We start from the raw sequence: 26,652 nt of genomic DNA, 5'->3' as shown, positions 1-26,652 counted from the left end.
CAAATTCTCAGCACAAAGGAGATTTATTTGCCCCAGAGGGACAGAGGGCAAGGCAGAGACAAACACAGGAGATAGAGGACCAGGGAGAAGGGAAAGAGAATAAAGGAAAGGGGCAGGGATATTTGTCCCAGTGGGGACAAAGGACTTCCTCTGGATAGAGAGGAGACAGACTTGGCATGTAGGAAAATGGCAGCTTATAAAGGTGAAAGGGGAAACCCTGTGTTAGGATGAGTCATTTAATTTTAATTGGGCATATTAATTAGGTGAGCCAAAGGAGGCTTTTGATTGCTGGATTTCAATACTTCAATAGCTGGACCTTGGTAATTAGCCTCAGGAGGAGGAAATGGCCAAATAAGGGGATGGACCTTGGTGGCTAGTTTAGGAGTAATCTAATGGTTTTTAGCAAGGCAGAGGAATGAGAGAAGTGCAAGGCTGCCAGAGCTATGTTTGCAAGGCCAGGGTTGGCTAGAGTCCCTTCAAAAAATAACCCTCCAGACCTCAGTAAAGGAGAATCTAACCACCATGTACTGAAGCAGATTGCTTCTAGGGGCCGGTCTTGGATCCACCCCAGCTCCTCCTTAACCACCCATGTTGTAGTTTAGTGGTGTACAACAGAACTTACACGGGAGGTTTATTGGGAGAGAAGGGAAGGGGGCGCAGAGGCAGCCTCTGGGTCAAGAACTGAGGAGAAAAGAGGCAGAAGATGGGAAGGGCTTGCTTATTATAAGGGGACATAGTGCATGCGCATAGGGAGAGCTCTTTATAGCGGCGAAGCTGCTGCTGCTGCTGATTGTCAGGACCCTGAGCAGACCAGTGTAGATGCCTGAGTACTAGCAAGTGCGCATTGCACACAGGGAGTGGCTATAGCTGATGATGTATCCTGCCAGGTCCCAAGGGCAGGCCAGTGCAAATGCCTGGATGCAAACATTTCTTCCTTTTGTTTACTATAAAAAGGTGAGAAATTAGAAAGGGGTAACATGTGAGGCAGGAATGAGGGTACTGGGTTCTTGAGACTGCTTCCTGCTGACCTTGGTCATCTTTGGGGGACCTGAGAAACCTGGGATGCTGAGATAACGTCCTGGGGATAGCTGGTAGTTTTACTGCTGTCCAGGCTCTGTGGGACCGTCTGACACCGCTTGAACCTTGCAAGATACTGGCAGGACAGAAGATAAAGTTAAGTTTGGGAGGAAAATTTTTTTTTCTTAGGTCCTGGTAATTAAGGGAAGGGAGTCCCAAGATCAGGGAAAGGTGGGGGTTAGGCTGTTGACTGACAGTATTTATCTGGAGTGCATCTGATCTGTTTGAGGTGGATCCAAATCACCTCCCTGGAGCTTACAAGAATTTTTGAGTTTGCAGAGATAAGCTTTAGACACATTAGCATTCCTACTGTTTATAATCTGTATTGAAATTTACATTGTAGAGACAGCAGCATACTCACACCTTTGGGTTACAGAGGACCCAGAAATGATTCTGATTGAAAGCATTAACATTCTTTCTTCTATCTGGAAAACTGTGAAAAGATGTTTTTAGCACAATGAAAAGCACCTTTTAAGTCTATAGTTAGAAAATAACCAAAGAGAATTTAAAACCTGAGGTTGTTGCTATAATAATAGTAGTAGTATCACATAGTGGTTTGTACTCTTTCAGAGCTAGATTAATAGCTTATCATAATTTCATAGATTAATGTTAAAACTATGGACTTTTGGAGTCTTAATATAACAGTAGCATAGTGAGGGAAAGGAACCTGAAACATTTCATTTTTTATATACTTTAAATCACTTTCTTATTGCCACTTAAGCCTTTTTTCACTCTCAGAACTTCTTAACTTGCATTTGCATACCTTAAGTCACTTTCTTAGACCCTAAAGCATTCTTAGATTCTCACATTTTAAGCTTTCATATCCTCACATTAACTTGATACCTTGAAACACCTATCTAATTCACCAGGAGATACAGGTGGGTGATTACTGGGAACAGTCACTGAAAAGTGAGTTCCTTAAATAAAATATAGTAGGACAGGCCCATTGGGTCAAGGGAATTGGCTCAAACAAGTTGCCAAGGCATGCACATAACGTACTTCCTTATGAGCCAACGTGGAGTCTGCCTGCGGGTCTAGCAACAGGCGTTGCCAGAGTTCCTGTTGCTGTCAGAGTTCCTGATCATGCCCAGCCAGTGAGGAATGACAACGCAATGCCACCAGACTGGGACACAGCCTGAGTGTTGGGAGGAAGGTATAAAAGACCGTCCTCATTATTGAATAATGGTGTCTACTGTTTGCCTTCAACTGATTCCCAGTGTCTATGTTGTTGATGATATGCCTTCTAACCCCTCCCTTGAGGGTGCCATTAGGACCAAGAAACAATAAAGGAATGGTAAAATGTTGAGTTCTGTGAGTTTATCTCTTTTCTGAGTCTGGTAACAAGGTAAACTATGTCTAGACCTTGTAGTAGCTCTAGGACAGAGTGTTGTTTTAAAAATGATAAGTGGCCCTGGTTACCATGCAGAAAGGTCATGAGGAACAAGCCACGACAAAACCTAGTATCAGAGCTTTATTGGGGGGGAAGAGGGGGGGGGAAGGAAACAAAAGAACCAGGCCTGGGGAAGAAGCATGTGCAGAGAGAGAGAAAGATAGAGATAGTGGGGGGAAGACAGAACAGAGAGGAGGAAGGAGGAGTCTGTGTCCAGCTTTTTAAGGATTCCCGTGAACATGCGCAGGTGGGCTTACAGAGCTATGTCATGCATGCACTGATTGTGTGACCGTGCTGTGCATGTGTAACCACCAGCGCACACTGATGATGTAAGACACAAGACCCCTTACTTAGCTGCTGAACTGCGCATGTGTGGCCATGTAGCTGGAGTGGTGGTAAAATCCTAATGGAGAGAGAGGCCTGTGGCCTGAATTTTACAAAGAGAACTGAGAAGGCAGTTGAAGGCTTGGTTGCTGCTGTTAAACTGACAAGGCTAAATCTAGCCTAGTTGTCAAATACCATCAGACTTCTGAGAAGGAAATTTTACCTGAGTAAGCAGAAGTGCAGACAAAGCAGCTTCCAAATCTATTAAAAAATGGCAGAGACTTACCAGCTACCTGGACAGCCACCCCAGCGTCCTCTGTGGTCATTGGGGGGCAGACTTCTCGGGCAGCATCAGTCTTTGGGTACCAGGCTCAGAAGATCCGACAGATTTTCCTGTGGAGTAAGAACTTGTGAGGGGACCAGCCTACCTTGTCTAGGCAGATCGAGACAATCAATTCCCCAGTGTCCTGATGTCCAGTCTGGGCAGGGCTTTGGCAGCAGTTGATGTGAAGGGCAGTTTTGCCCATTGGCAGGCATTGTCACATTTGAAGCAAGCTTCCAGATGTGGGTTCTTCGCTGCCCATCCATCTGCTTTGGGTTGCTGCCAGGAGCTGGCATGTCTCTCTAATATGAAAAGCATTTTAATTAGACATTTAAAATGCCATATTCTGCCGATCTCTGAAGCATTTGAGGACGGTCTATCTATTAGGTATATCTGAATAGACAAACTTTGTTTCTAGTTACTTGTTTTAAGTTTAAACTTTGAAAACATGTACAGGGGACTAAGTAAGGCTTATCCCTATAATTAATTATATTAGTACTTAGCACAACAATAATTAAAGAATTTGATCATTTATAAGATGACTATCTATTAACTTGTGTTCCTTAACAGTGTACAATAAGCTAGCAGCTTTCATAAGACTAGGACTTTACATTCCACTCCTGTCAGAATAAATATCAAAATAAAATTTTTTATTTTTATTTTTATTTTATTTTATTTTATTTATTTTTTTTTTTTTTTGGTTTTTCAAGACAGGGTTTCCATGTGTAGCTTTGTGCCTTCCCTGGATCTCACTCCGTAGACCAAGCTGGCCTCAAAGTCACAGAGATCCACCTGCCTCTGCCTCTCGAGTGCTGGGATTAAAGGCGTGTGCCACCACCGCCCGGCCCAAATTAAACTTTTAATCATAGATAATGGGCTCAGTAAAGAAACTAAAATAGTCATTCTGTGGGTAAAAACAGAACAAGTTTGTACCAAACTAAGGCTGTCTCCTAAGTAGACAAGGAAAAGTGACAGGGGAAAGATCCCCAGGGCAAAATGGGAACAGGAGAAAAGGGGGCTTAGGAGTTGGGGTGGGGCCCATTAGCAGGGACTGACTGGCCCAGAGGCCAGCATTGCCTTTGACAAGCCATGGGGCCCTCTGCCCAAACCTGGGAAAGGACTCTCTTGGGCGACCAGAAACTCCATTATAGAATATATATTTTATTTATCAAATACCTTATTTACCAAACATATGTTACCACTTATCTAAGTTCCCTAGATGCTTGGTGTTGAACATTTGGCAAAGACATAAGTCTTAAGTGCAAATTTCTAAATTAGCATTTGTAAATCTGAAAGACCTTTATAACCTTGAATTTTTTTATCACCATATAGAATATATTCTAAACTAGAGTTGAATCACATATACAGTATGCTGTAACAAATCTAACCATATATTTTTATCATCATAGAAAAGTCCATACTAACTCAAAATATTTGAGACTTGTTGCTTTCTTAGTCTAAAGGGAGATACCGTGAACAGAGGTATTATTAGGACTAAGAAGTATACTCTTTACCTTAGTAAAGATGGCTGACAGCTATGTGGCTGCCTAGATCATGATGAAGTCACCAGCCAAGATGGAGGAGAGCCACATGGTTGCTCTTTAAAACATCTTGTCCTAAACAATAGTTATACGCACATATACACAGAGTTGAATCCAAGTTACATACACATACACAAAGAGTGAAATCCAGAGCTTACATTCATTCACACATATAGAGTTAGATCCAAGTCACAGCGCGCGCACGCACGCGCGCACACACACACACACACACACACACACACACACACACACACACACACAAATCAGGAGTTGAATAAATTAAAGAAAGGGAAAACTGGTGTGTGCTAAGGAAGACAAAGCTGGCTTCTCCATCTCTGACTCCTGTGTTGCAGCAAACATAGACAGGACATTTAGAGAGGGAGAGCAGACAGACACAAGCAGGCCTTGTGAAAAAGAAGGAGAATGGAGACTTCTTTCTCTGTTCCCCTACTGCCTGGTCCAACGAATACTGAGGCCAGATTTGATTTGAAAGGAGTGGTCAGTGGGTCTCCAAAAGGCATCCCAATGGGAGTGAGGATGTATGTGACACAGTTCCCAAGGATGAGGTAGAGGAAGATTTGAGTGGGCACAATGAATGCTGGAGAAAGGAAGCCTCACATCCAGGGGAATGGTCAGAGACAGGTAGTCCCACCAGAAACCCAATTGCCAGTATTGGAATGAAGGCAAAGCCATCAGTGAACATGAGAGATGTGTTGCAGGTGGAAGACAGTGGATCTGTTGTGGGTAGAGCAGGTGGGTAGAGTCGCTTCATGAAGCGGGTACCTATGGGGGGCCCTGACAAGGTACGCCACTAAGCAAACACGCCACATGCAACAGAGTTAGTGCGAGAGGTTTAAGGGAAGGAGAGCAGAAAAGTGAAAGCATGAAAGGCCACATTGGAGTAGGGACTTGAGAAAGGCAGACCGACAAGAGAGGCAAGAGAGGAGATTAGAGACAAAGAGAGGAGTAAGAGGCAACAGAAGAGGCAAAGAGAGTGAGCTCTTCCTGGTGGGCACTTTTAAAGGGTGCACATATCACATAGCTGGTAGTGGAAAGGGACCTGGAGACAGGTGATGATGTAACTGCTTTGGCATCTGAGGCAGGCTGATGCCACTGCATCAGAAACTAACATTGGAATTCTTTAATGAAAGAAGCTGAATTAGAAGTATAAGATCCCAGTTCTGTTTTCTTCTATTTGAGAGAGTTTACTTAGTGAAAAGGGGACATGTACCTTAACAGGCTTCATAGCTCCAGGAGCTGAGTAAAGAATCAGGAAGAAAGGACAGAGGGAGGGCTTGGAGAGAAAATATGAGAAAGCTTGGACATAGGGTACCCCTTTTCATATATCCAGTCACTGGCAGAAGTTGCAAAGGTCCCATAAAATATCAGGATATAGGATGCTGGTAAGCAACCATTTGGATTGATATCTACTGGGAGCCATCCCCGGTGGTGAGCAGGACCCAGAAGAGGATGTAAGGAATTGGCAAGGGAAGGAGGTAAGCCAGGCTATGGTGGGTGAGAATCTTTCAGCCTGACTGACTAGCGGCCAGAGTGCTTCTTTATATATACAGAATTTAGTAAGCAGGGACAGATTCATATTGTTCCAAAATATAGATCATATCATTTTTGGTTTTGGACATGTGTTTCATTTCCTCTAGCTCATCTTTTAGTCATCATTAATAAACTATAACAGAAGAGAGTTATCATTTCCAATCATTTTCCCTCAAGTTTTGACATCATTAATAAATGGAGTTATCATTTTTACTCACTGACCCTGTAACCCAATTTTTAAGAATCTAGAAGCATATGACAGCCTGTTTTCAGGCTGGTAGCTCTGGTTGCTTCAAGGATGCTAGACCAAAACAAAATCTTTAAGCCAGCCCAGGCTATTACCATGTCCATGCAGTGTATTATTAACTCTTAATGGCAGAGTGCCCAAGAAAAGTTTCAGGCCAAAGCTACTGTAGTTATTATTCAAATTCTGGCATAATACAATGTTTATGTCTTTATAGAATTTGTCTATATGTCTAATCCTAACATTCTGTTGTTCCTTGGTCACATGACACCACAGTGGCTCTGCATGTGCTTACTTTTCTAAGAAAGGGAGGTCCTGATGTCTCATTCTTTTATCATCTTTCCACTCCATTCTTTGCTCATCGATATAAGTCCCTGTGTAAAACAGAGGTAACTTCCACTAATCTAACTTCATTGCTGTATATACCACGTAATCGCCTGAGTGTATAGTGGAAAGGGACTTGCAATCTGATCTGTGGCCAACTCCTCTAGCCCACCGGAATCTTGTTTACCTTTTTGAGTTTACTTTGTTTTGAATATTTTGTTCCTGTGTAAGTACAGGGACAGATGTTTCAGAATGTCTCCTAGCCTCATAAAAAGACCTCTGGCTTCTTTATGTGTGTCGCAACCTCCAAGGCATAAGGAAGACCTTCAAGTAGATAAGGATATCTCCCTAAAAGCAGAAGGGGTAATGTGTTCAGGACTTTCCTGTGGAATCTTAGAAGCAGTATTCCTAGGAGAAGGCATAAATGCTTCATAAGAAATTTCCCATCAATCTAATATCCCAAAATTGTACAAATATTAAAAGTCTCCCAAGTATGCAACAGGTAGAGATGAAAACCAATAGTGGCATGGCAGCCATCATATGTCTCAGCTTTGCTGGATCTCTGTCAAGCAGCTGTGCTGGCCTTATGACTTTTGCCATTCCCATCAGATATGGCTGTGCCAGATATCTAAGGGGTACTGGGGCTAGATCCGACTGCAAAGCTGGAAGTTTAGAAGCCCTTTGGGGTTGGGTGCTAAGTATAGAGGTCTGAGGTTTTCCAAAAGACATCCTGGGGAAGAGCTTGGACTTATAGTGCTAGGTACAGTTCCCATGAGTGAGGCAGAAAAATAAGATCCAAAGGCCTAGAATCCCCAGCACCCCAGGAATTAATGGAGGATCAGATTAAGAAGGCACAAGCTGCCCAGTGTGTCATCACACAAAGAACAGGGGCCAAGGCCTGAGTAAGGCACAGGCTGTCTTGTACATCATCATGCAAGGACAGGATGCTTAGAGCCTGCCAGAGAGACACGTGGTTGCCTGGTAGCAGGGCTTGCAGGCAGGGCCAAAAGGCAAGAAACCACACTCAAGAGACAAAGCCTCACTTGTAGGAAATGGCCAAGGGTGGCTGACAATGAAGGTGGTCAACTGTAGCCTTGAAGGCCATGGTTGGGTGTTCCGCCACCTCCAAGTACACCAGAGGAGTGCCAGATACTCAACGGTCATTCCCATGGGTCCAGGGAAGCGTTTACATGGACCAGGAGAAGGGGAACTTACCAGTCATTGCCAGTGTTGATCGGCCAGTTGGAAAAGTGAGGCTGTCACAGGTGGACTAGTTCCAGGGTCCTGGTGTGCCTCAGACTGCCGGTGGGCAGGAGGAACTGCCAGGAGAGCTTGCAGTGTCTCATGCACCAATGTTGTAATTTACTGGTGGGAGAGAGAGAGTCACACTATACAACAGAACTCACATGGGAGGTTTATTAAGAGCTGAAGAGAAAAGGGGCAGAAAATGGGAGGGGCTTGCCTATTATAAGGGGACATAGTGCATGCACATAGGGAGAGCTCTGTGCAGCATCAGAGCTGATGATGATTCTGTCAGGACCCTGAGCAAACCAGTGTAGATGCCTGAGTACTAGCAAGTGCATGTACATGCCAGGTATCCTGGCAGGTCCCCAAAGGCAGGCCAGTGAAGATGCCTTAATGCTAACAACATTCCCCCATCCCCCCCACCCCCCACCCTCCCATCCCCCCCCCATCCTCAATCCTCTTCCTCTCTCTAGGAAATTAAGAAACAAACAGAAATATAAAACAGAAGCACAGTCTTCTTACCCAGTACCAACGTGAAGGGTAAGCTTGTTTCAGATCTCATCCAATTTACACTGATAGCAGAAACAAAGATGTATCAACATGGAGTTGGGATGTTATATGAGATATGGTGCATGGTCCTTTTACATGGAGATTGTTCTGGATTTGAGTAACATTCAGATCTGATAGCCTTGGTGAGGAATTATGGAAGTAGGCTCACACTACTGTCAGCAGTCACCTTCCAAAAGTTATGTTACAATCAGTAAGAGTATAGGCCCCAGCTAGCTTTGGCCTTGGGTCACTAGGATTGTCAGAATCCTTCCTGCCCACCACCTGATGGGAGCTCCATGGCCCAAGGTTCCCATTGGAGCTTTAAGAACCAAAGATCAAAAAAACTCAGAAAGGAATGATCCCCTCAGTGACTCCAGTATTTTCCCAGGAAGCTCAATCTGCAACAACTCTGATGGTCCCAACTCCAAGAACAGGAATTGAGTCTCCTGGGGCTTTCCATTTTATCCCAGAAGTTCCTGTCAGTCCTTCAGAAAGGGCTGTGATGAATAATTCTTCTTTTAAAGATTCAGCAAAGGTGCAGAGCCCAGCAGGGTGGTGTGGAGGCAGCTAGCAGGCATTAACTAGCAGGCTTCTTAAAATTATGGGGTCAAGACAAAGGGTACAAGGGACTTCCCAGTATGGCCGGGCGATCAGAGAACCTAGAAAACCTACTTTATGTGTTTATAAAAAAAGCAACAACTCCCTTATTCTTGGTTCATGACTTCTAACAAGGTTTTCTGTTGCTAGTGCAGGAAGTGGGGGTCATGTCCACTGCAGAACCTGCCTAACTGTTCTTCCAGGCTGAGGTGGACAGCACATACCCTGCCAGATGACAACGCAGATCCCTCTCCCTGTGCCACTGTGATTGGAGAGTCTTACTATGGCTTCATGATTTTTCTGCTTCCTCTTTCCAAGTTCTAGGATTATGAGTATACACCAGAATACCTGGTTCACAGATGCTTCTAATCCTTGCCAGTAAGAAATCCTGTGTCCAGAAAGCTGCTTTTTAACAGATCCCCAGGTCCAGGGCCTCTTTAGTGATTCAGAGGAAACCATCTCTTGTCACCTATGTGCAGAGTCACCCTCCTCACAGGAAACTCAGCACTCATGGGAAAAAGTCAAATCATCTACTATCTACTTTCTTTGAGAAACAGAATAGATTCTGATTTTATTTTCAGTTGGATTACTCCCTTATTTCACTGTTGGATTTACTATTTTTTTCCCCAAGCTTCTGGAGCTAATTTATTGATTTTCAGACTTTTCTTTTCTTCTTTTTTGTTTTTCAAGACAGGGTTTCCATGTATAGTCCTGGCTGTCCTGGAACTAGCTCTGTAGACCAGGCTGGCCTCAAACTTACAGAGATCTGCCTGCCTCTGCCTCCCAAGTGCTAGGATTAAAGGCATGCACTACAAAGGCTTGGCTCAGCCTTTCTTTTCTAATGTATGCATTTACACCTATACATTTTCCTGATCAGTGCACTGGCTACATCTCACAAGCTTGTTGTCATTTTCACATCTTTTCAAGAACTATACTCCATGCTTCTCTAATTATAATATTCAAACCACACCATGGATTCCCATTTAAGCTATGAACAACAGAAGTGAAGGAAAAGAAACAAATTGCTGTGCATTAGTGCCACACACTTTTAATCCCAGCATGAGGGAGGCAGAGGCAGGAAGTGCTCTGTGAGTTCCAGGACAGCCAGGACTAGTTTTTTGTTGTTGTTGTTGTTTTTGTTTTTCTTTTTAAATTAAAAAAAAATTTTTTTTTTAAATTCCTTTATTTATTTAATATGTATATTGTATTCTGTCTGCATATTTGCCTGCACACCAGAAGAGGGCACCAGATCTCATTATAGACGGTTGTGAGTCACCATGTGGTTACTGGGAATTGAACTCAGGACCTCCGGAAGAACAGTCAATGCTCTTTAACCTCTAAGCCATCTCTCCAGCCCTAGCCAGGACTGTTACATAGGGAAACCTCGTCTTGGGGGGAAAAAAAACAAAAACATAAAAACAAAAAACATAAAAACAAAACCAACAAACAAACAACACCAAAAACAAAGAAAGAAAAAAAGGAAAAATTGATGACTTCTGCTTTTGAGCAATGATTTCAGTTACTTTAAAAAACACTTAGGATGGAGTAATGGCTCAGCAGTTACCAGCACACACTGCTCTTGCAGAGGACCCAAGTTCGAATCCCAGTACCCATGCAGGGCACAATGTCCTGTAACTGCAGCTCCAGAGGACCTGGGGCTGCTGGCCTCCACAAGCACCTGCACTTACCCCCACATAGACACAGACACATCCACTTAATTACAGTAAATATAAAATAATAGAAGTACATTTTAGGGTCCAGAGAGATGGCTCATTTGGTAAAAGGCTCACCACACAAGCCTGAGCACCCGAGTTTGGATCCCCAGCACCCATGTGAAAAACGGCACAGCAACATGTGCCTGCAATCCCGTGATGCGAGGTGATGAGAGGAGGGTACCTGCAGCTTTGCTAGCTCCAAGTGCACTGAGAGATCCTGTCTTAAAAAATGAGGTGGAAACTAAAGACGATACCTGCCATCAACCATCAACCTCTGGCCTCTTCACTTGTCCCCGGAAATAAATACACTTTTAAGTGAACAGAAAATCTATCAACATTGCACCCCATTAGGGGCTGAGAAATAGAAAGCGCCCGTGTGTTGCCAGCCCAGGCTTCTTAAGTTTATTTCACGTCATTGTAGTCACTTTTACAGCTGTTTGGACTTACTTTTTCAATCACATCATTGTTCACAGAATTCACAGAATTCATTAACAAACTAGTATTTTACATCCAAGGGTTATCAGTAGAACAGTAGAATAGAAAAGATGCCCATGAGCTGCTTGGTGTGGAACTCCAGTCTGATTAGATAGAAGCCTAGAACATTATTGCTTTATTAGTCCTATTTTTAAAAATTATAAATTATTTCTAGGAAACCCACCCTATCAGATGTTCTTCATTCTGGTTAGGTATGGTTTGTAGGTACCCAAACCCATCAGCCCATGTTCTGCTGCTTCAGCAGTTCTGAGGGCTGGCTAAGGCAGAACAATGCCCCTCCATGTATGTTTCTATATGTTTAAAAAAAAAAATAGAAACATTTTTTCTTTTCTTTGTAAATTTTTTTTTTTGTCTTAGTGAGTAGCTCAGGCTGACCTTGAACTCACTCTGTACTTCAGGCAAGTCTTGAACTTGGATCCTCCTGCCTCAGCCTCCCAAGTGGCTGAGATTCCAGGTCTGTACAACAGGCCTAGGGCAGAAACTCTTCCACAGTTTACTGTTTCTTCCCTAGTCTTGTGGCTAATGGGCTACATTCACACATGGACCTCTATGCAAAACTTGACTTAGATCTAAACAAGAGTTCAATAAATGACTAAAGCTCCTCTATAGGAGCCACTGACCATGCAAGGGATATATCTGAAGCAACAAAAATTATCTCAAGTTTAATGTGTGAGGAATGTCCTAAAGAAAATGTCACTCATGATCATGGTAGAAGGTGGCTGCTTAGCATTAGCTTGTCAGTGACATGAACTTGAAGACTTCTAGTAGGCTTCATGGCTGGGTATTTTTTTTTTTTTTAATTTAGTTCCATTTAGGTTTCTATTTTGAAAAAAGATCTTGGAGATTTCCTTGTGGCCCCTGATGCTCTGTGGAACCAAGAATACTGGGGTAGGAGATTGGCTTCCTCAGGGACATTGGTGCTCCAACTGCGTTTGGGGCAGGATCCCTGAGAGTGGTGACTGTATCAAGTTTGCGGGATGGGAGTAGATGCTGTGTGAACAATGCAGGCTGTGGCAAGGACCTCAGTTCAGCTTCTTGTTGTTGTCTGTGTTATGCACAGAAGCTAAAAAATCAACAATGAGCTTGGCTGTCTTCCTGGGTCTCTCCATCACCACTGAGTGGCCACAATTTTCCAGAAGCTCTACCTGGCAGTTAGCGATGGACTTGGCCAATATATCTGCTCCAGACACATCAAGCACCTGCAGAAGAAGAGGAGGGAAGAAATAGTACACAAAGATTTAGATGTGCCACTGTGTTGTCATGGACAATTTCTACCACTGAGGCCTGGCAGGGGTCAGGAAGATGGGGTAAATGGAAGCCATCAGCATGCCTCCTGTTTGACTCTGAAATATGGTACTATAAGTACAACACTGCCAATGATAACCAGGTAGAAAAGACAGAGTTCCTGTCTGCAAGGAAGTTAAGCTGGAGGGGGAGCCAGAACTATCAAGAGATGAATGTATTATGATGTGAACAGGCGCTCCACAGATAGGGGCTGAGAGGGCAGATAAGACAGAGAAAGGGAAGACACCACTCCTGAGTTCTCTTTCCCTTTCTGTAAAGATCCTCTACTTCCTCAGCTGTATCAGAACTCAGGTGTGCCGAGCTTGAAGGTGTCCTTTATAAGTTCATGCATTGGAAGCTTTATCCTTCTGCCCTCCTAAATGGATTAATAGATGAATGGACTAATGTCACTATCATGATGTCCTCAACTAAATATGCAACAGAAAGCTCCTCACTACATGCTGGCAGATGCTGGCACTCTACACATGGACTTCCCAGCCAACCAAACATTAACCTTTACACGTTTAGTCCTTTTGAATTACTCGGTCTCAGACATTTTGTTATAGCATCAGAAAACAATCAGAAAAAAGCATTTTTAATAGCTTTTTCTTACAATATTCCTTAATGAAAGATTCTTGTGTACCCTTTATAATACACTGTCATTTGTTTGCATTATATATTTCTTACTGTCTCCTCTTGCTTTAAACATTATGAAAAATCTTTGGTAGGCATGATTTCTCAGAGGCAGTTACAAAGGTACTTCTGGGAAAAAACTTGGTGAGTCTTTGGAGAGCTGGTTATGAGCTGAATGGAATCCCCATATTCTTATGCTGAAGTCCTAATTCCAGTACTCAGCATTGGCCTGTTTTGGAATAGTGTATTGCAGGTGTAACTGGTTAAGATGATGTCATAAAAGAGCAGGGAAGCCCTAAGCCAATATGACGGGTGTGCTTTAAAAAGTGGATTGTGAATACAGATAGATACACACACACACACACACACACACACACACACACACACACACACACACGCGCGCGCGCGCACACACACACACACGCGCGCACACACACACACACACACACACACACACACACACACACACACACAGAGAATGTCATGTGAAGATGAAAATAAAACCCAGGGAATACATCTATAAGACAGGGATACCAAAGATGGTTGCAAGCAACAGAAGCTGGGGGAAAATGGGGAGAGTCTCCCTCAGAGTTTCCAGAGCAATCAGCCCTGTTGACTCCCAGATTCGAAGCCAGGAAGATCCTATGTACAAGGTCAGCTTGGGCTACCTATCTCAATAAAGAAACAAATACATTTTCTTTCATGTTAAAAGTCAAATGTCATTGTTCCCAGCTTAAAGAACTGTGGCAGCAGACATTGGCACCTGACACAATAAACCCAACAGGGAGGCCCACTTTAAAGATCACCACTTGATTTTTTCCCACAGGGCCCTATGACATACCTGGTCCTGTTTTCCCCAAATGATCTGTGTTGGGACCTTGATCTTGTCCATGTTCTGATGCAGAGAGTATCTGGATTTCTCACTGACAATTTCCAAAAACACTTGTCAGAAAAGAAAAACACAGTGAGTATATGCAGGGTCTGCACATAGGTACCACAAGAGTCAGCACTTCAAGTCCAGGCCATTACTTCTTCTCTTCAGGGGACCAGAAAACATGACATGTACAGAGGTTTACAAACTATAAGGCAGCTGGCCCCTAAGCCGCAAGCTAGAGCAGGACTACTTACATTTCCGGTAGAAGCTGTTATGAGGGATGCGAACATCAACAAGGCCTTGAAGGATCTGAGGATGAATAATCCAAAGTTAGAAAACAAGAGAAGTCCCACTTCCTCCAGCATCTTATAGCTCTGGGGCAGCACTGCCTAGGGTTGGGCTTGTGAATCCCCAGAATGTAGAATATAATTGGGAGGTTTTAAAAAACAAAATGAGCTGCAGAAATAGCTCAGTAACAATACTTGCTGCTCTTACATAAGACCTGGTTTGATTCTCAGCATATACAAGGAAGCTCACAACCATCTGTAACTCTAGTTCCAAGGGCTCTGATGCCCTCCTCTAACCTCTGTAGGCACTTCATGAATGTGGTGCACAAAAATACAGGCAAAACACTTTTCACATTAAAAAATAATAATAATAAAAAATTAGGGAGGAACTTGGGAAATGCTGTGAAGCCAGAGGTCTGCATATTATGTTAAAGACATTATAAAGACAGCATGGCATCTTGAGAAACTCTTGGTTTAATTCAAGACAAAAATTTGGATAAACAAAATATCAGGCCATTATTCAATGATACCTAAATGCAGAACAAGATTGAACCATCAGGATTGATGATCCTATAAACAATGAAGGAGTTGGGGACACAGCTCAGTTGACAGAGCACTGGCCTAGCGTGCACCAAGCCTTGAGCACCACATAAACCTGGTGTGAACAGCATGCCTACACTCCTAATACTCTAGAGATAAAGGCAGAAAAATTGAGGGTTTAAATTTATCTTCAGTTATTCGGTGAGTTCCAGGCTAGTCTGTAATACATAAAAAGATCCTCTTGAAAGAGGAAGAGGAAAGAGGGAGGAAGAGGAGAAGAAATAAACTATTAAGAAAACTCTGGTGAGAACCCCATAGTTTCAGAGAGTCCAGATTACTGTCTGACATTGCCTTTGCTTTCCTTGCTGAGGGCTATAGCAAATATAGATAGGCCAGATCTCCAAGCCCTGGGCTACTAACCGAGATAGGTGGCTATGGCCATTGTAAGGCAGTTCCTTGCCTCAGGACTCTAAGTCAAAGTAGAGGGTTTACGAAGATAGCTGTCACTCCTCTCATTCACCAGGGAACAGTGCCATGGGTTCACTAATATATTGAACCATGGCTGCTTTTGACTAAACCAGCTCTCTAAAGAATGACTAGAATCCCAGAGGTTCTGAAAGTAGCAGCACAGAGGTGAGGAAAATGACTATTTATTTAATAAACACTGTGCTCCATGACAGATGTTTTCTTCTTTCTACTATCCACCCAGTATCCATGCATCCATCTACCCTTTTCCAACTCTGCTTAATTCAGTGGTTCTCAATCTTCCTAATGCTGTAACCCTTTAGTACAGTTCCTCATATTGTAGTGACCTCCAACCATAAAATTATTTTCATTGCTACGTCATAACTATAATTTTGCTACTGTTATGAATTGTAATATAAATATCTGATTATTTCCTATGGTTTGAGGGTTCTTCAACCTCCAAAAGGGTTGTGACCCACAGGTTGAGAACCACTGGCTTAAATGATTAATGGCTTAATCAGTTCATCCATTTATCTTATTTCCCTGAATCATTTATTTATGTCTGTATTTGCTAATCTATCCTTTCTCCACCCCTATATTATCCAGTCATCATCCCATCCCTCCAACCAACCAACCATCCACCCATGGTTCCATCCTGCAGCCTTAAACCATATAAGCATACACATGCATTAACTCACTTATCTATCTATCTATCTTGTACCTATATCACTACCCACTCCCCTCTCTATCTCTGACACTAAGATATCCTATAATATCCACCATCCATGCATTCTATATAAGTAGGACCTTCTTCTTGAAAGTGCACTGCTAATGTCTGGAGATAGACAGGCCCTGACAGAGAACAGAGCAGAAGACACACGTGAACAAACACAACCACAAGATGGCCTAATGGACTCAATGGTAGGTGGCCCTACCCTACTGGGAAAGAAAGGCTTCTGAAATCAACATATATTTTCTCCCAGTGTTTTCTTATCCCTGACAACTAAAAGCAAGGAGTCTTCTTTGGTCACAAAATTCTAAAGATATTATAGCTGGAAGAGGACAGTGCCACTTTATGACTAAAAAGATATCAAGGACAGATTACACCACAGACACAGATTTTGAGTTCTTCTCCTTATTAACTTATTAATTATTAACTAAGTCATGGTCACAAAGTCTGTGTAGCATCCATTCTCACAGCTTAGGAGGACTTCACCTCACCCTGAGGCAGAGTTCATTGCTTATAACACAGGAAGATAATCTGGGTTCATAAGGCCTCAGCTGTGGACTTTTTTCTCTACACCTTTTCCTCAAACAACCTCATTCATACATGACCCTCAATATATTCCTCTGTCTATGGCTCCTGCTTTATATTTAGGCCAGAAATCCCTTTGCACCACTTAAATGTCCAACTGCCTATCCCTTGGAAGCCTCAAAAGCAATCTGAACTTAATATATCCAAAATGGAACTCTCAGCATATGTCCCAAACCTGAAATTCCTCCTCTCCTTTCCCTGAGCAGAAAATGCTACCTTTACCCATCCAGTCTCAAGAACTGAAATTCATCTATGACCACTCACTTTTCCTCACCTCTACTTCCAACCTGCCCTAAGTCCTGTCCATCCTTCCTCACAACACATCTTAGCTAGTGCTACTACCCCAGTTGGTACCAGCATCACCTCTAAGTCACAGTATAACCCAAGTAGCCTCTGTTTCTATTTGTGTCCCCTACAGTCTTTCTGCAGCTCTCCCATTATGCTTAGAAAGAACACTCACTCCCATAAACTACAAGGACATATAAGATCTTCTCAGAGCAGCTCTTAGGAAACCATGAGGTCACAGTGCGCTCATACTCAATGACACTCAACATCATTGCCTTTCACCTACATTCTCTTAAAAGCATACTATACATGACAAGATAATATCATCTCTTATGGCAAATGTTTATCTTTGTTTAATTTTTTTAAGTTTCAATATCAATAAATATAACCCTCATAGATAAAAAGCCCTCTGAGTTCATCCAAAATACTTTTTTTTTTATGTACAAGTCTAAGAGTCTTAATTTTTTTAAACTGAGAATGGATTTAGCCCCTGACTCCCTTTCCAACTCCTTTCTCCTTCACTCTCTAGGCTCCAGCCACTTGCTTTTTTCCATTGCCATCAATCTGTTGTATGTTTTTCCCACTCTACACATGACCCTTCAAATTACCTTATCAGAGCTATCCCTCCCTCCCCATTTTAAATATTTATACCATCTTCATTTTACCTCTAAAATTCATCTCAACTTGTAAATTTTTGTCTATTAGTTGTCTGCTTCCTACATTGGATTGCATCTGCTCAGGGAAATTCCCTGTGTTATATATTTACCACAGTGTTCAGCACAGTGTCTAACATAATCATAGGCAACTGGTAAGCTACATGTTGAATAATGGAGCAGACAGAATGGAGTCAGAGAGTAGATACAAGAGGCCATGCTGGGGGAGGCTGCATGGAGGGCAAGGGTGTGGCACTGAAACACTGTACCTGCTGGGGCACTTTGAATCGGACATAGGAGCAGAGCTGGAGCATCTCACTCATCTCCTCCGGGGTGGATGGGATCAAGGGAATTTTCTGAATGGCAGCTGAGTCCTGCAGCTCTTTGAGCCGTTGTACAAATTTATTGTCAGTTGAATACTGCAGGCCTGGGATGCAAAACAAAAGAGCCCAATGATATACCTATCAGGTGTATTGTGCCCCTATGTGCAGGAAATGTTCAATGAAAACCCAGGGACTCAGGTTAACATGTCAGATTTCTTTCACCAGGAGACGATCCTTTTTATTTTTCCTCTTTGAGACAGGGTTTCTCTGTGTAGCTCTAACCATCTTTGGAACTCACTCTGTAGACCAAGCTGGCCTCAAACTCAAAGATCTGCCTGCCTCTGCCTCCTGGGTGTTGGGATTAAAGTTGTGTACCACCACCACCTGGCTAAGAGATCACTTTTTAATTGGTACTGGCACCCTTGCTCAAAGTAAACATCGTATTCTGAGAATTACAGAAAAAAAATATATATCATCTAAGGTATTTTATTGTTGGAGTTAAGCATGGTGGTACATACACGCCTCAAGAGGTGGAGACAAGAGAATCACAAGTTCAAGGCCAGCATGGGCTTACATAATAAATTCTAAACTAGTCCAGATTAAAACAACAGCATTATGTTTTAGGGCTGATTGCACATACCATGGCCACAGACTAGCAAGATATGCAGAAACTGAGGCTGTCCCCAAGCCTCTTAAACCAGAATCTGCATTCCCACAAGCTGCAAGGGGGTGAGAATGGCAGAGTATGGGGAGTGCCAGATGGTGCCTCACTCGCACTGTTTTCATGCCTGCGTTATTTCGAGGAGATTGAAGAAGTGAGAGATGGAAAGAAAGCACAGAGCTGCCATGGCTGCAGCTCCCTCCCTTGATCTGGATGCCCTCCCCTCGGTGACCAATGCATAGGACACAAGAGAGTGTATGTGCAGCACAAAGGCTCTCTTCCTCCAGAAGAAAATTAGGTGAGGGCTGAGACTCCTTTTGAGAATGCCCACTGTCTCACGACACAAGAGCCTCTGATAGCTAACACTATGCTAGGCATGGCCTATAATCCCAGAATTTGGGAGGTAGACGTGGAAAGATTATGAATTTAAGGCCAGTCTTGACTACATGAGACCTTGTCTTAAAAACAAACAGGCAGTTGCATCTTTAATACTGGCCATCCTATAGAAAACAACATGTTAGGGCCAGGGAAATGGCTCACTGGTAAAGCTCTTGCTGCATAGTATGAGGATGGAAGTTCAGAAGCCCAGAACCCATGCAGAAGCTGTAACAGCCACCTGTAATCTCAACCCTTGGAGACAAACAGGAAGCTCTGTGGCCAGCTTGCTAGCTAGACCAGCCATAACTGGCAAGTTCCGGGTTCAGTTAGAAACCCCACATCAACAAATAAAGTGGACAGTGACCAAGAAGACACCCACCTTCAACTTTGTCTCTCACCCACAAAGAAAACCACATTATATATCTATGTCCTAAAAAGCCTGCTGAGATAGTATGCTCCTATAATCCTAGCCACACAAGAATCTGAAGCAAGAGGATTGCAAGTTCAAAGCCAGCCTAGGCTACATACACAGGGAATTAAAGCCAGCCATAGCAAGAACCTAACCTGTGGGATGGGGGGATTCATAGAACCTGCCCAGAATTGTCCATATCCAATACTGTTTCACAGTGACTTCTCTTTAATTTTAATCATAGAATATGTCCTTTTAGAGCACAGACAATTTCATGAGGTGGTCCTAAAAGCTTTCAAAAATGGCCTCATAATTTTCTGTAATAGCCTTTAGAAGTTGTGCTAAGATAACATCTATGTTATAAACAAACTAACTTAAGATGCGGGCATGCAGCTCAGTAGCAGAGCCCTTGCTTAGCGTGTATGAGGTCCTGGTTTGACATTTAGCACCATAGAACGGGAAAAAAAAAGTCATTGCTTTTGCATTCACATGAAAGTTTTGATTAAAAAGTCACATCCTGACAGATGATCAAATAATGAAACTCATTTTTTTTTAAAGATTTATTTATTTATTTTGTATACAGCATGTATATGACTACAGGTCAGAAGAAGGCACCAGATCTCATTACAGATGGTTGTGAGCCACCATGTGGTTGCTGGGAATTGAACTCAGGACCTCTGGAAGAGCAGTCAGTGCTCTTAACCTCTGAGCCACCTCTCCAGCCCGAAACTCGTTTTTTATCAGTTAGCCTTTACATCTTTTCTCTTTTAATTTATATTGTCACTGCCCCCCCCAGTCATATTTTTTTTTTTTTTAAGAAAAAAATTAATCTTAGGTTTAATATCTTGTGGTATCCTACACTGGATTCTGATACTCAAAAGCAACACGGGTGGAAAAATGAAGTCAAATTCAAATGAAGCTTGGGATTCAGTTGATAGTAAGGCACCAAGCTCAACTCCTTAGTTGTGACAGGGTCACTGTGGGGATGTGATCTGTTCACACAGACAAAACTGGGTAAAGGGTTATGGGGATCTGCACTACCTTGGCAATGTTCCTATAAATTTAAAATTATTTCAAAGTTAAGACAAAGCTTATGTAGAAAAATGTAGGTAGGGTGTGGTCCTAACTTGTTTCCACCTTTTCACATGCAAACAATCAATCTTAAATTTCCACTGTCTCCCTCCTTCTCTGTGGAAGGTTCCACAGTTAAGTACAGGTGCCACACAGCACCATGCACATGGCCACTGCCTCCCTCCTTCTCTGTGAACCAGGTCTGGCTCCAATTAAGTCAGTCTGGCTATGGTTCTCATCACACAACTGTTACCTGGTCAGAGTTATCACAAAGCATTGTCTATCTCTGGGGTCTATATCAGAAGGATAACTTTTTAAAGGAGTCACAGCAGAAGCTGTGTGAATGCTTCTTGAAATTCAAGTTACTCGTGAGGTTGTTCTGGTAACATAACTCACCAGCAGGGCACACAAGACACAGGCTGCCAACATCAGACGGGTAGTAAGCAGCGTATACTCCAGCCACGTGGCCACCCATGGAGGTGCCTATAAGGTGAAAGGGCTTTTTGTTCAGCTTAAGGCATTCTACAAACTAGGAAGAGAAATGAAAAGGAGGCATGATTACAGCTGAGATGTCAGCAACGACTGCAGAGCAGACCCCTCCCCTCAGTAAAACTGAACACTCGACTGGGTCTGACACTGATTATTACACCCAATATTTAGTTGAGCCCTGTGACATATGTGTACTTTACTTTATAAGGCACATGTGGCTGTAGGGTCATTTATAAATATAAATCAAACAGCAATGATCCCCTTAAGTCAAAAACTGTTCTATAAAGGACCAAGACATTGATGTTTTTTTTTCCCCTCTCTCTATGGGTCGGCTGGTCTCTGTGGTAACTATTCAGCTAGGCTACTGCATCACAAAAGCTGCCAGAGGCAATAAATACCTAAGTAAGCTAAGTAAGCATGGATGTGTTCCAGTAAAATTTAGTTTACAAAAGTAGGTTGACAGCTCTGGGGCGATAGTTTGATGACTCCTGCTTCATTTGAAGCCCTATCTGGCTAGACATCTGTCCAATCAACCATCTACATATTTATCCCTCACTGGAAAAATATTATTAGATATTTATTAGGCACAAATAACTATGGTTAGCCCTTGAGGACACAGCAAAGAGCCAGACAATAAGCCCTCGTTCAAATATATAGTTTAATGGAGACAGAAATTATCAACTAAATATTCTTTTTTTTTTGAGACAGGATTTCTCTGTGTAGCTTTGTGCCTTTCCTGAATCTCGCTCTGTAGCCCAGGCTGGCCTTGAACTCGCAAAGATCTGCCTGCCTCTGCCTCCCTAGTGCTGGGATTAAAGGCGTGCGTCACCACCACCGCCCGGCTCCTAAATATTCTTATTTAGAAAAAAACATCAATGTGAATGTGAAACTTACAAACTATCCTGTTAAGAAAAGGCTTTATCATAACCTTAGGAGAGAGCCAGAGATGGATACTAAAACATAACAACATGCAAAGAGTTCGCCCTAACCACACAGAAGGAGAAAAACAGACCTCCACAGGGGAACAATTTTGTAGAATTCTAAATGCCTTTTTAAAGGGCTGAGAAACTGCCCAGATTACATTTCTTCATGTACAAATTGGCAGGGGATGTAACTCAGTGGGCAGAGTGCTTGGTTAGCATACACAAATTCCTTGATTTGTTCTTGATTCCCAACACCACATAAAATGGTAGTACATTACTGTAATCATTGCACTTGGGAGGTAGAGACAGGAGGATCAGAAGTTTAAGGCAACTTCCACTACATGATACCCTATTTCAAAAAATAAAATAAAAAATACAATAGGCTTAAAGGAAAACTGACCAAAGATATCCCTAGGCTGCCATTCTGTTTGCAATCATTTAAAGACAGATGTCCTACGGACTGGCCATGAGCTAATGTGCAACTCTTGCCTGCTTTCCATGTGCTGAGAAGATATAATCTGGGCAGTTTGGGTAAAGCCTCCTGCTTACCTGATGTACCCTCTTAACTTGCCCATCTATAGATAGGTCATCCAGGGATGAGCGGGTGGTGCCTTCATGACCAGGCATGTCCACGCAGACCAAGTGCAGGTTCTTCGGAAGGAACTGAAGACCCAGAGCCAGACAGTCAGTATGTGATCTAGAAAAACATGTCTACCCATTTCTCTGGGGAGGAAGCTGCCACCAACTCAATGACCCAGACAGCCACTGAGATTATGTTTCTGAGCCTCCATGTGCCTTATACATGTGAATAAGTATCAACAGAGCCTTATATGGAGGAGAGGACCCCAAGACTGGTGCACAGATGAAAAGAGGCTCAGTGGGTAACAGGAGAGAGGATACAAACTCAGGCTGTCAGGCTTACATCTTGCACTTAATTTTTTTAAATATTTACCATTATGTTTTTAGGTATCCATTCTCTCTTTCCACTTTTATGTGGGTTCCAGGGATCAAACTCAGCTTATCAGGCTTGCATTGCAAATGCTTTTCCCTCCAAGGTAACATCGGAAAACTTCTTAATACTGTTTGCTCAGTACTACTTCCTTCCCTTCCACGCCACACTTCCTCCAGCCATGTGGCTGTTGTCTTGGAACTAGAAGAGATGGTTCCCACAGCCCTGGCTAGGTCCAGAGCCAAAAGGAACAATGCCTTTCCCCAAAGCCATAAGGCTGGTTTCAACTTTCTTTTTTTCTTCATCAGGGTCTAATTATTGAGATGATGATTCTCCCAAATCACTATGTTTAAAAGATGCACCAACTTTAGCCATGAGTCTGAGAAACATTAGTTATCAAAGATGTTTACTGAAGAGGAGACAAAAAAGATTAAGGCTTGAAGATGGCTGTCCTCAAGGTGGCATTTGGAAAGAACACAAATAACCCAATGACATATGCACTTTCTCTCCTAGTGACACTTATGATCTTTCAGATATTGTCCCATTTGAAGTACCAACCTGGGATGCTGCTCTCTCAAGACAAACACCAGCCTCAGTCCCACCCCCTATCCCTCATTAGCTGGCCACTCTCCCAAAGTACAGTGAGAGGCCACACAAGTCAACAAAAGTGACTCGGAAAAGGATTCTAAAAAGCTGCCAGATCAAGACCATTTCTCTAAATGATTAAGGAAAAGAAAAAAACAAATAGCAGAAGGAAGAGGATTTTTGGGGTAGGCAGGGAAAGGAAAAGAATGTTTAATAACAAACACTTTTGGAAAAGGCCCAGCCTTGACCACCATCATGGCAGTTCTGAAGTAGAGCTGTGTTGAAACACCCCAACCCTCCCCGTGCCTAAAAATATCTCCATGGTGAGAAGATTCCAGAGACACAGTTTTTAAAATACTACTCAATCAATTCTGTAATGCAAAAAAAAAAAGAGTCTGAATAATATATTATATATTTCATTAATTTAAAGATGAATTTGAACTGTGTTCCCACCCTTTAAGACAGAAGAGTCTGGAAGTGTACCTTGACTACACTGAGCCACATATCCTTGTGTGCAGAGAATCCATGGAGCATGAGGATGGACGGTTTGTGTCCTGGCCTGCCCCGGAAGGAGTAGCAGAACTGATAGTCCTCATGGTGAACATAGCGGACTTGCATACCCAGTGTCCTCCGCCAGTACCTAGGGTGAAGAAAGGAAAGACACAAGCAGCATGTTCAGGGTACGTGGCTTTGGGAGGGGCACAGGTTCTCTCTAGAGATCCTACTTGGTGGCAATATGACTCCAAGCCATATCTCCCAGCTCTTGTCCTTTACTTCCCCCTCAAGGAGCACTAAGAAGAGAAGTATGTTACACATGTTTGGAAAACGGAAGGGGACCAGCACAGTGTGTATGTGTGTGTGTTGGGGGTGATGATGAGTGGATAGCAGAGAGTAACAAGATCAATATACATTACATACATGCGTGGAAATGTCATCATAAAACTCAATAAGCTGTGCAATTAATATATGGTAATAAAGAAATGAAAAAATTAAAAGTGATAAAGAACTAGCACCTGAATGAAAAACAAAACAACAGGACACCACACACAACACCTTTTATGAGACGGCTCTCAAGGCTCCAGAACTAACTCAGTGCTCAAGACCTACATGCACTGACTGTTCTCTGGCTTCGTTCCTCACAGCATATGGCAACAGTTGAAGGCTCAGCTTCTGTTAGTTATATAAGCCTTGGCAAGGCTGTGGTTTGGCCTCAAGTCCATTTCAATACAAAATTACCATTGAAACAAATTGAATTCTCAGTCTGCAAAAAAATCTCTTCAAAGATGAAATGTAATTAAATCATCCCAGTATCTTCTCTCTAATAGACTTTATACCACAGCAACAGCCAAGTCTTGCAAAATCAAGTGACCAAAACAGTGTTTGTTTTGTGTGACCTAAAGGAGAAAAGAAGTCAAGCTATATAATCATGTTTACCTGTATCTACAAGGCACCGTCAAGGATCTGGAGTGGAAGCAGAGAATGAGGTGAAGAATAGGAAAGGGAAAAGAGGGGCCAGTGAGGGCTAGAACTACATTCCTTTTTGATCCTTTTGCAATGACTGCATTGCCTACTCAAAACATTAAAACAATAATAAAATTGGCCAGCCTAAGGCTCTTTATAGGAAAAAAGCAGGCAGGCCTATTTCAGTACTCTAAGTAATGGTTCCATACCATTAATTTGTAGCTATTGGCTATATGACCTTGAATGTATGTTTCTTCGTGGACAACAATGGGGAAACACTGTATTCCATCAAGGCTACGGCCAAGATTAAATGTGATAGTCCACATGTAAAGTTTTTTTTTTTTTTTTGAAAATTATTTTTAATCTGTGTGTGTGTAGTGCTCTCAATAGCCAGAAGAGGGCACTAGATCCCCAGAGCTGCAATAACAGGCCATTGTGAGCCACCCAAGATGGGTGCTGGGAACTGAGCTCCAGTCTTCTGGAAGAACAGAAAGCAGACTTAACCACTGAGCAATCTCTCCAGCCCCAATACACACAAAAACTTTTGTTCAAGACACAGCACATAGTAATATTTGACAAACAATGGTTAGCATTATATTGAAAATATCTCTTTCCAAGTATGTCATTTGCTAAAATTCAAGGGAAAAATTAGAGGTAATATTTGCAACAAAATTGATAACCACAGATTATCAGATTGTTTTCATCCCCATCTTAAGACAAACCTGGGGTCTAAAACATGCTAAGCAAGCATACTACCACTGAGCTACACATACCCTCAGCCTAGGACTGATATCGTTAACATATAAAAGGCTTACAAACTGATATGAGCCGGGCGGTGGTGGCGCACGCCTTTAATCCCAGCACTCGGGAGGCAGAGCCAGGTGGATCTCTGTGAGTTCGAGGCCAGCCTGGACTTCCAAGTGAGTCCCAGGAAAGGCGCAAAGCTACACAGAGAAACCCTGTCTCGAAAAACCAAAAAAAAAAAAAAAAAACCAAACTGATATGAACCATGCCAAAAACTTAATTCAACACTGGGCAAAATAAATAAAAGGATAACTTAAAGTAGAAGAGATATTAATGTTGAATAAACATAGCAAACATTTGAAGTTCACTAATAAAGATATAAACATGCAATAAAATACATCCTTTTACATTATTGGACTCTTAGGTCCCTTGTTAGCCATTCTAAAAAACTCAGGAAGCAGGAGCTGGTAAAAGAAAAGTGATTTATTTAGTTTGGGCCAGAACTGGGGAGAGGAAAAAGTCCCAGCCTCTCTCTATCTGCCCATATACAATTTACAGGAATGATGAAGCAAAAGCCAGGAATAGCACACAGATTTAGCTATGAATTAAGATATCCAAACTGTGAGATAAGTCTTTCCTAGGAGTCAGTTCTTCCTTTGGTACCAGGATGTGGTCTACCCTCACTGGCAGCATGGTATTTCCTGATAAAATTCTAATTTTTTAAATTATTTATTTATTTATTTAGAGACAGGGTCTCTCTCTATGTAGTCCTGGCTGTCCCAGAACTCACTCTGTAGATGAGGCTGGCCTTGAACTCACAGAGCTCTTCCTGCCTCTGCCTCCCAAGTGCTGGAATTAAAGATGTGTATCACCATACCTAGACAAAATTCTAATTAAAAAAATTATGTGTATGGGTATTTTGCCTGCATGTATGTATGTCTGTGTACCA

At 42.5% G+C, this 26,652-nt stretch overlaps 1 protein-coding gene across 7 annotated transcripts in view; it reads right to left on the bottom strand.

Moving 5' to 3' along the window:
- Positions 1 to 11,254: 11,254 nt before the first annotated feature.
- Abhd6 (abhydrolase domain containing 6, acylglycerol lipase) overlaps positions 11,255 to 26,652 on the bottom strand; it is a 45,390-nt gene continuing 29,992 nt past the window's right edge. For all 7 annotated transcript variants that reach the window (XM_028853815.2, XM_028853817.2, XM_028853814.2 and 4 more), the window contains 7 exons: positions 23,982 to 24,138; positions 22,514 to 22,627; positions 20,949 to 21,081; positions 17,980 to 18,137; positions 14,420 to 14,474; positions 14,133 to 14,233; positions 11,255 to 12,573 (listed from right to left, as the gene is read on the bottom strand). In XM_028853815.2, the coding sequence (XP_028709648.1) occupies positions 12,397 to 12,573; positions 14,133 to 14,233; positions 14,420 to 14,474; positions 17,980 to 18,137; positions 20,949 to 21,081; positions 22,514 to 22,627; positions 23,982 to 24,138 (895 nt within the window). In that variant the 3' untranslated portion in view covers positions 11,255 to 12,396. The remainder of the gene's footprint in view (positions 12,574 to 14,132; positions 14,234 to 14,419; positions 14,475 to 17,979; positions 18,138 to 20,948; positions 21,082 to 22,513; positions 22,628 to 23,981; positions 24,139 to 26,652) is intronic.

Source organism: Peromyscus leucopus, chromosome 9, assembly GCF_004664715.2.
Source record: "Peromyscus leucopus breed LL Stock chromosome 9, UCI_PerLeu_2.1, whole genome shotgun sequence".
Classification (NCBI taxonomy): Eukaryota; Metazoa; Chordata; class Mammalia; order Rodentia; family Cricetidae; genus Peromyscus; species Peromyscus leucopus.
This window is presented reverse-complemented; position numbering and strand designations above follow the sequence as displayed.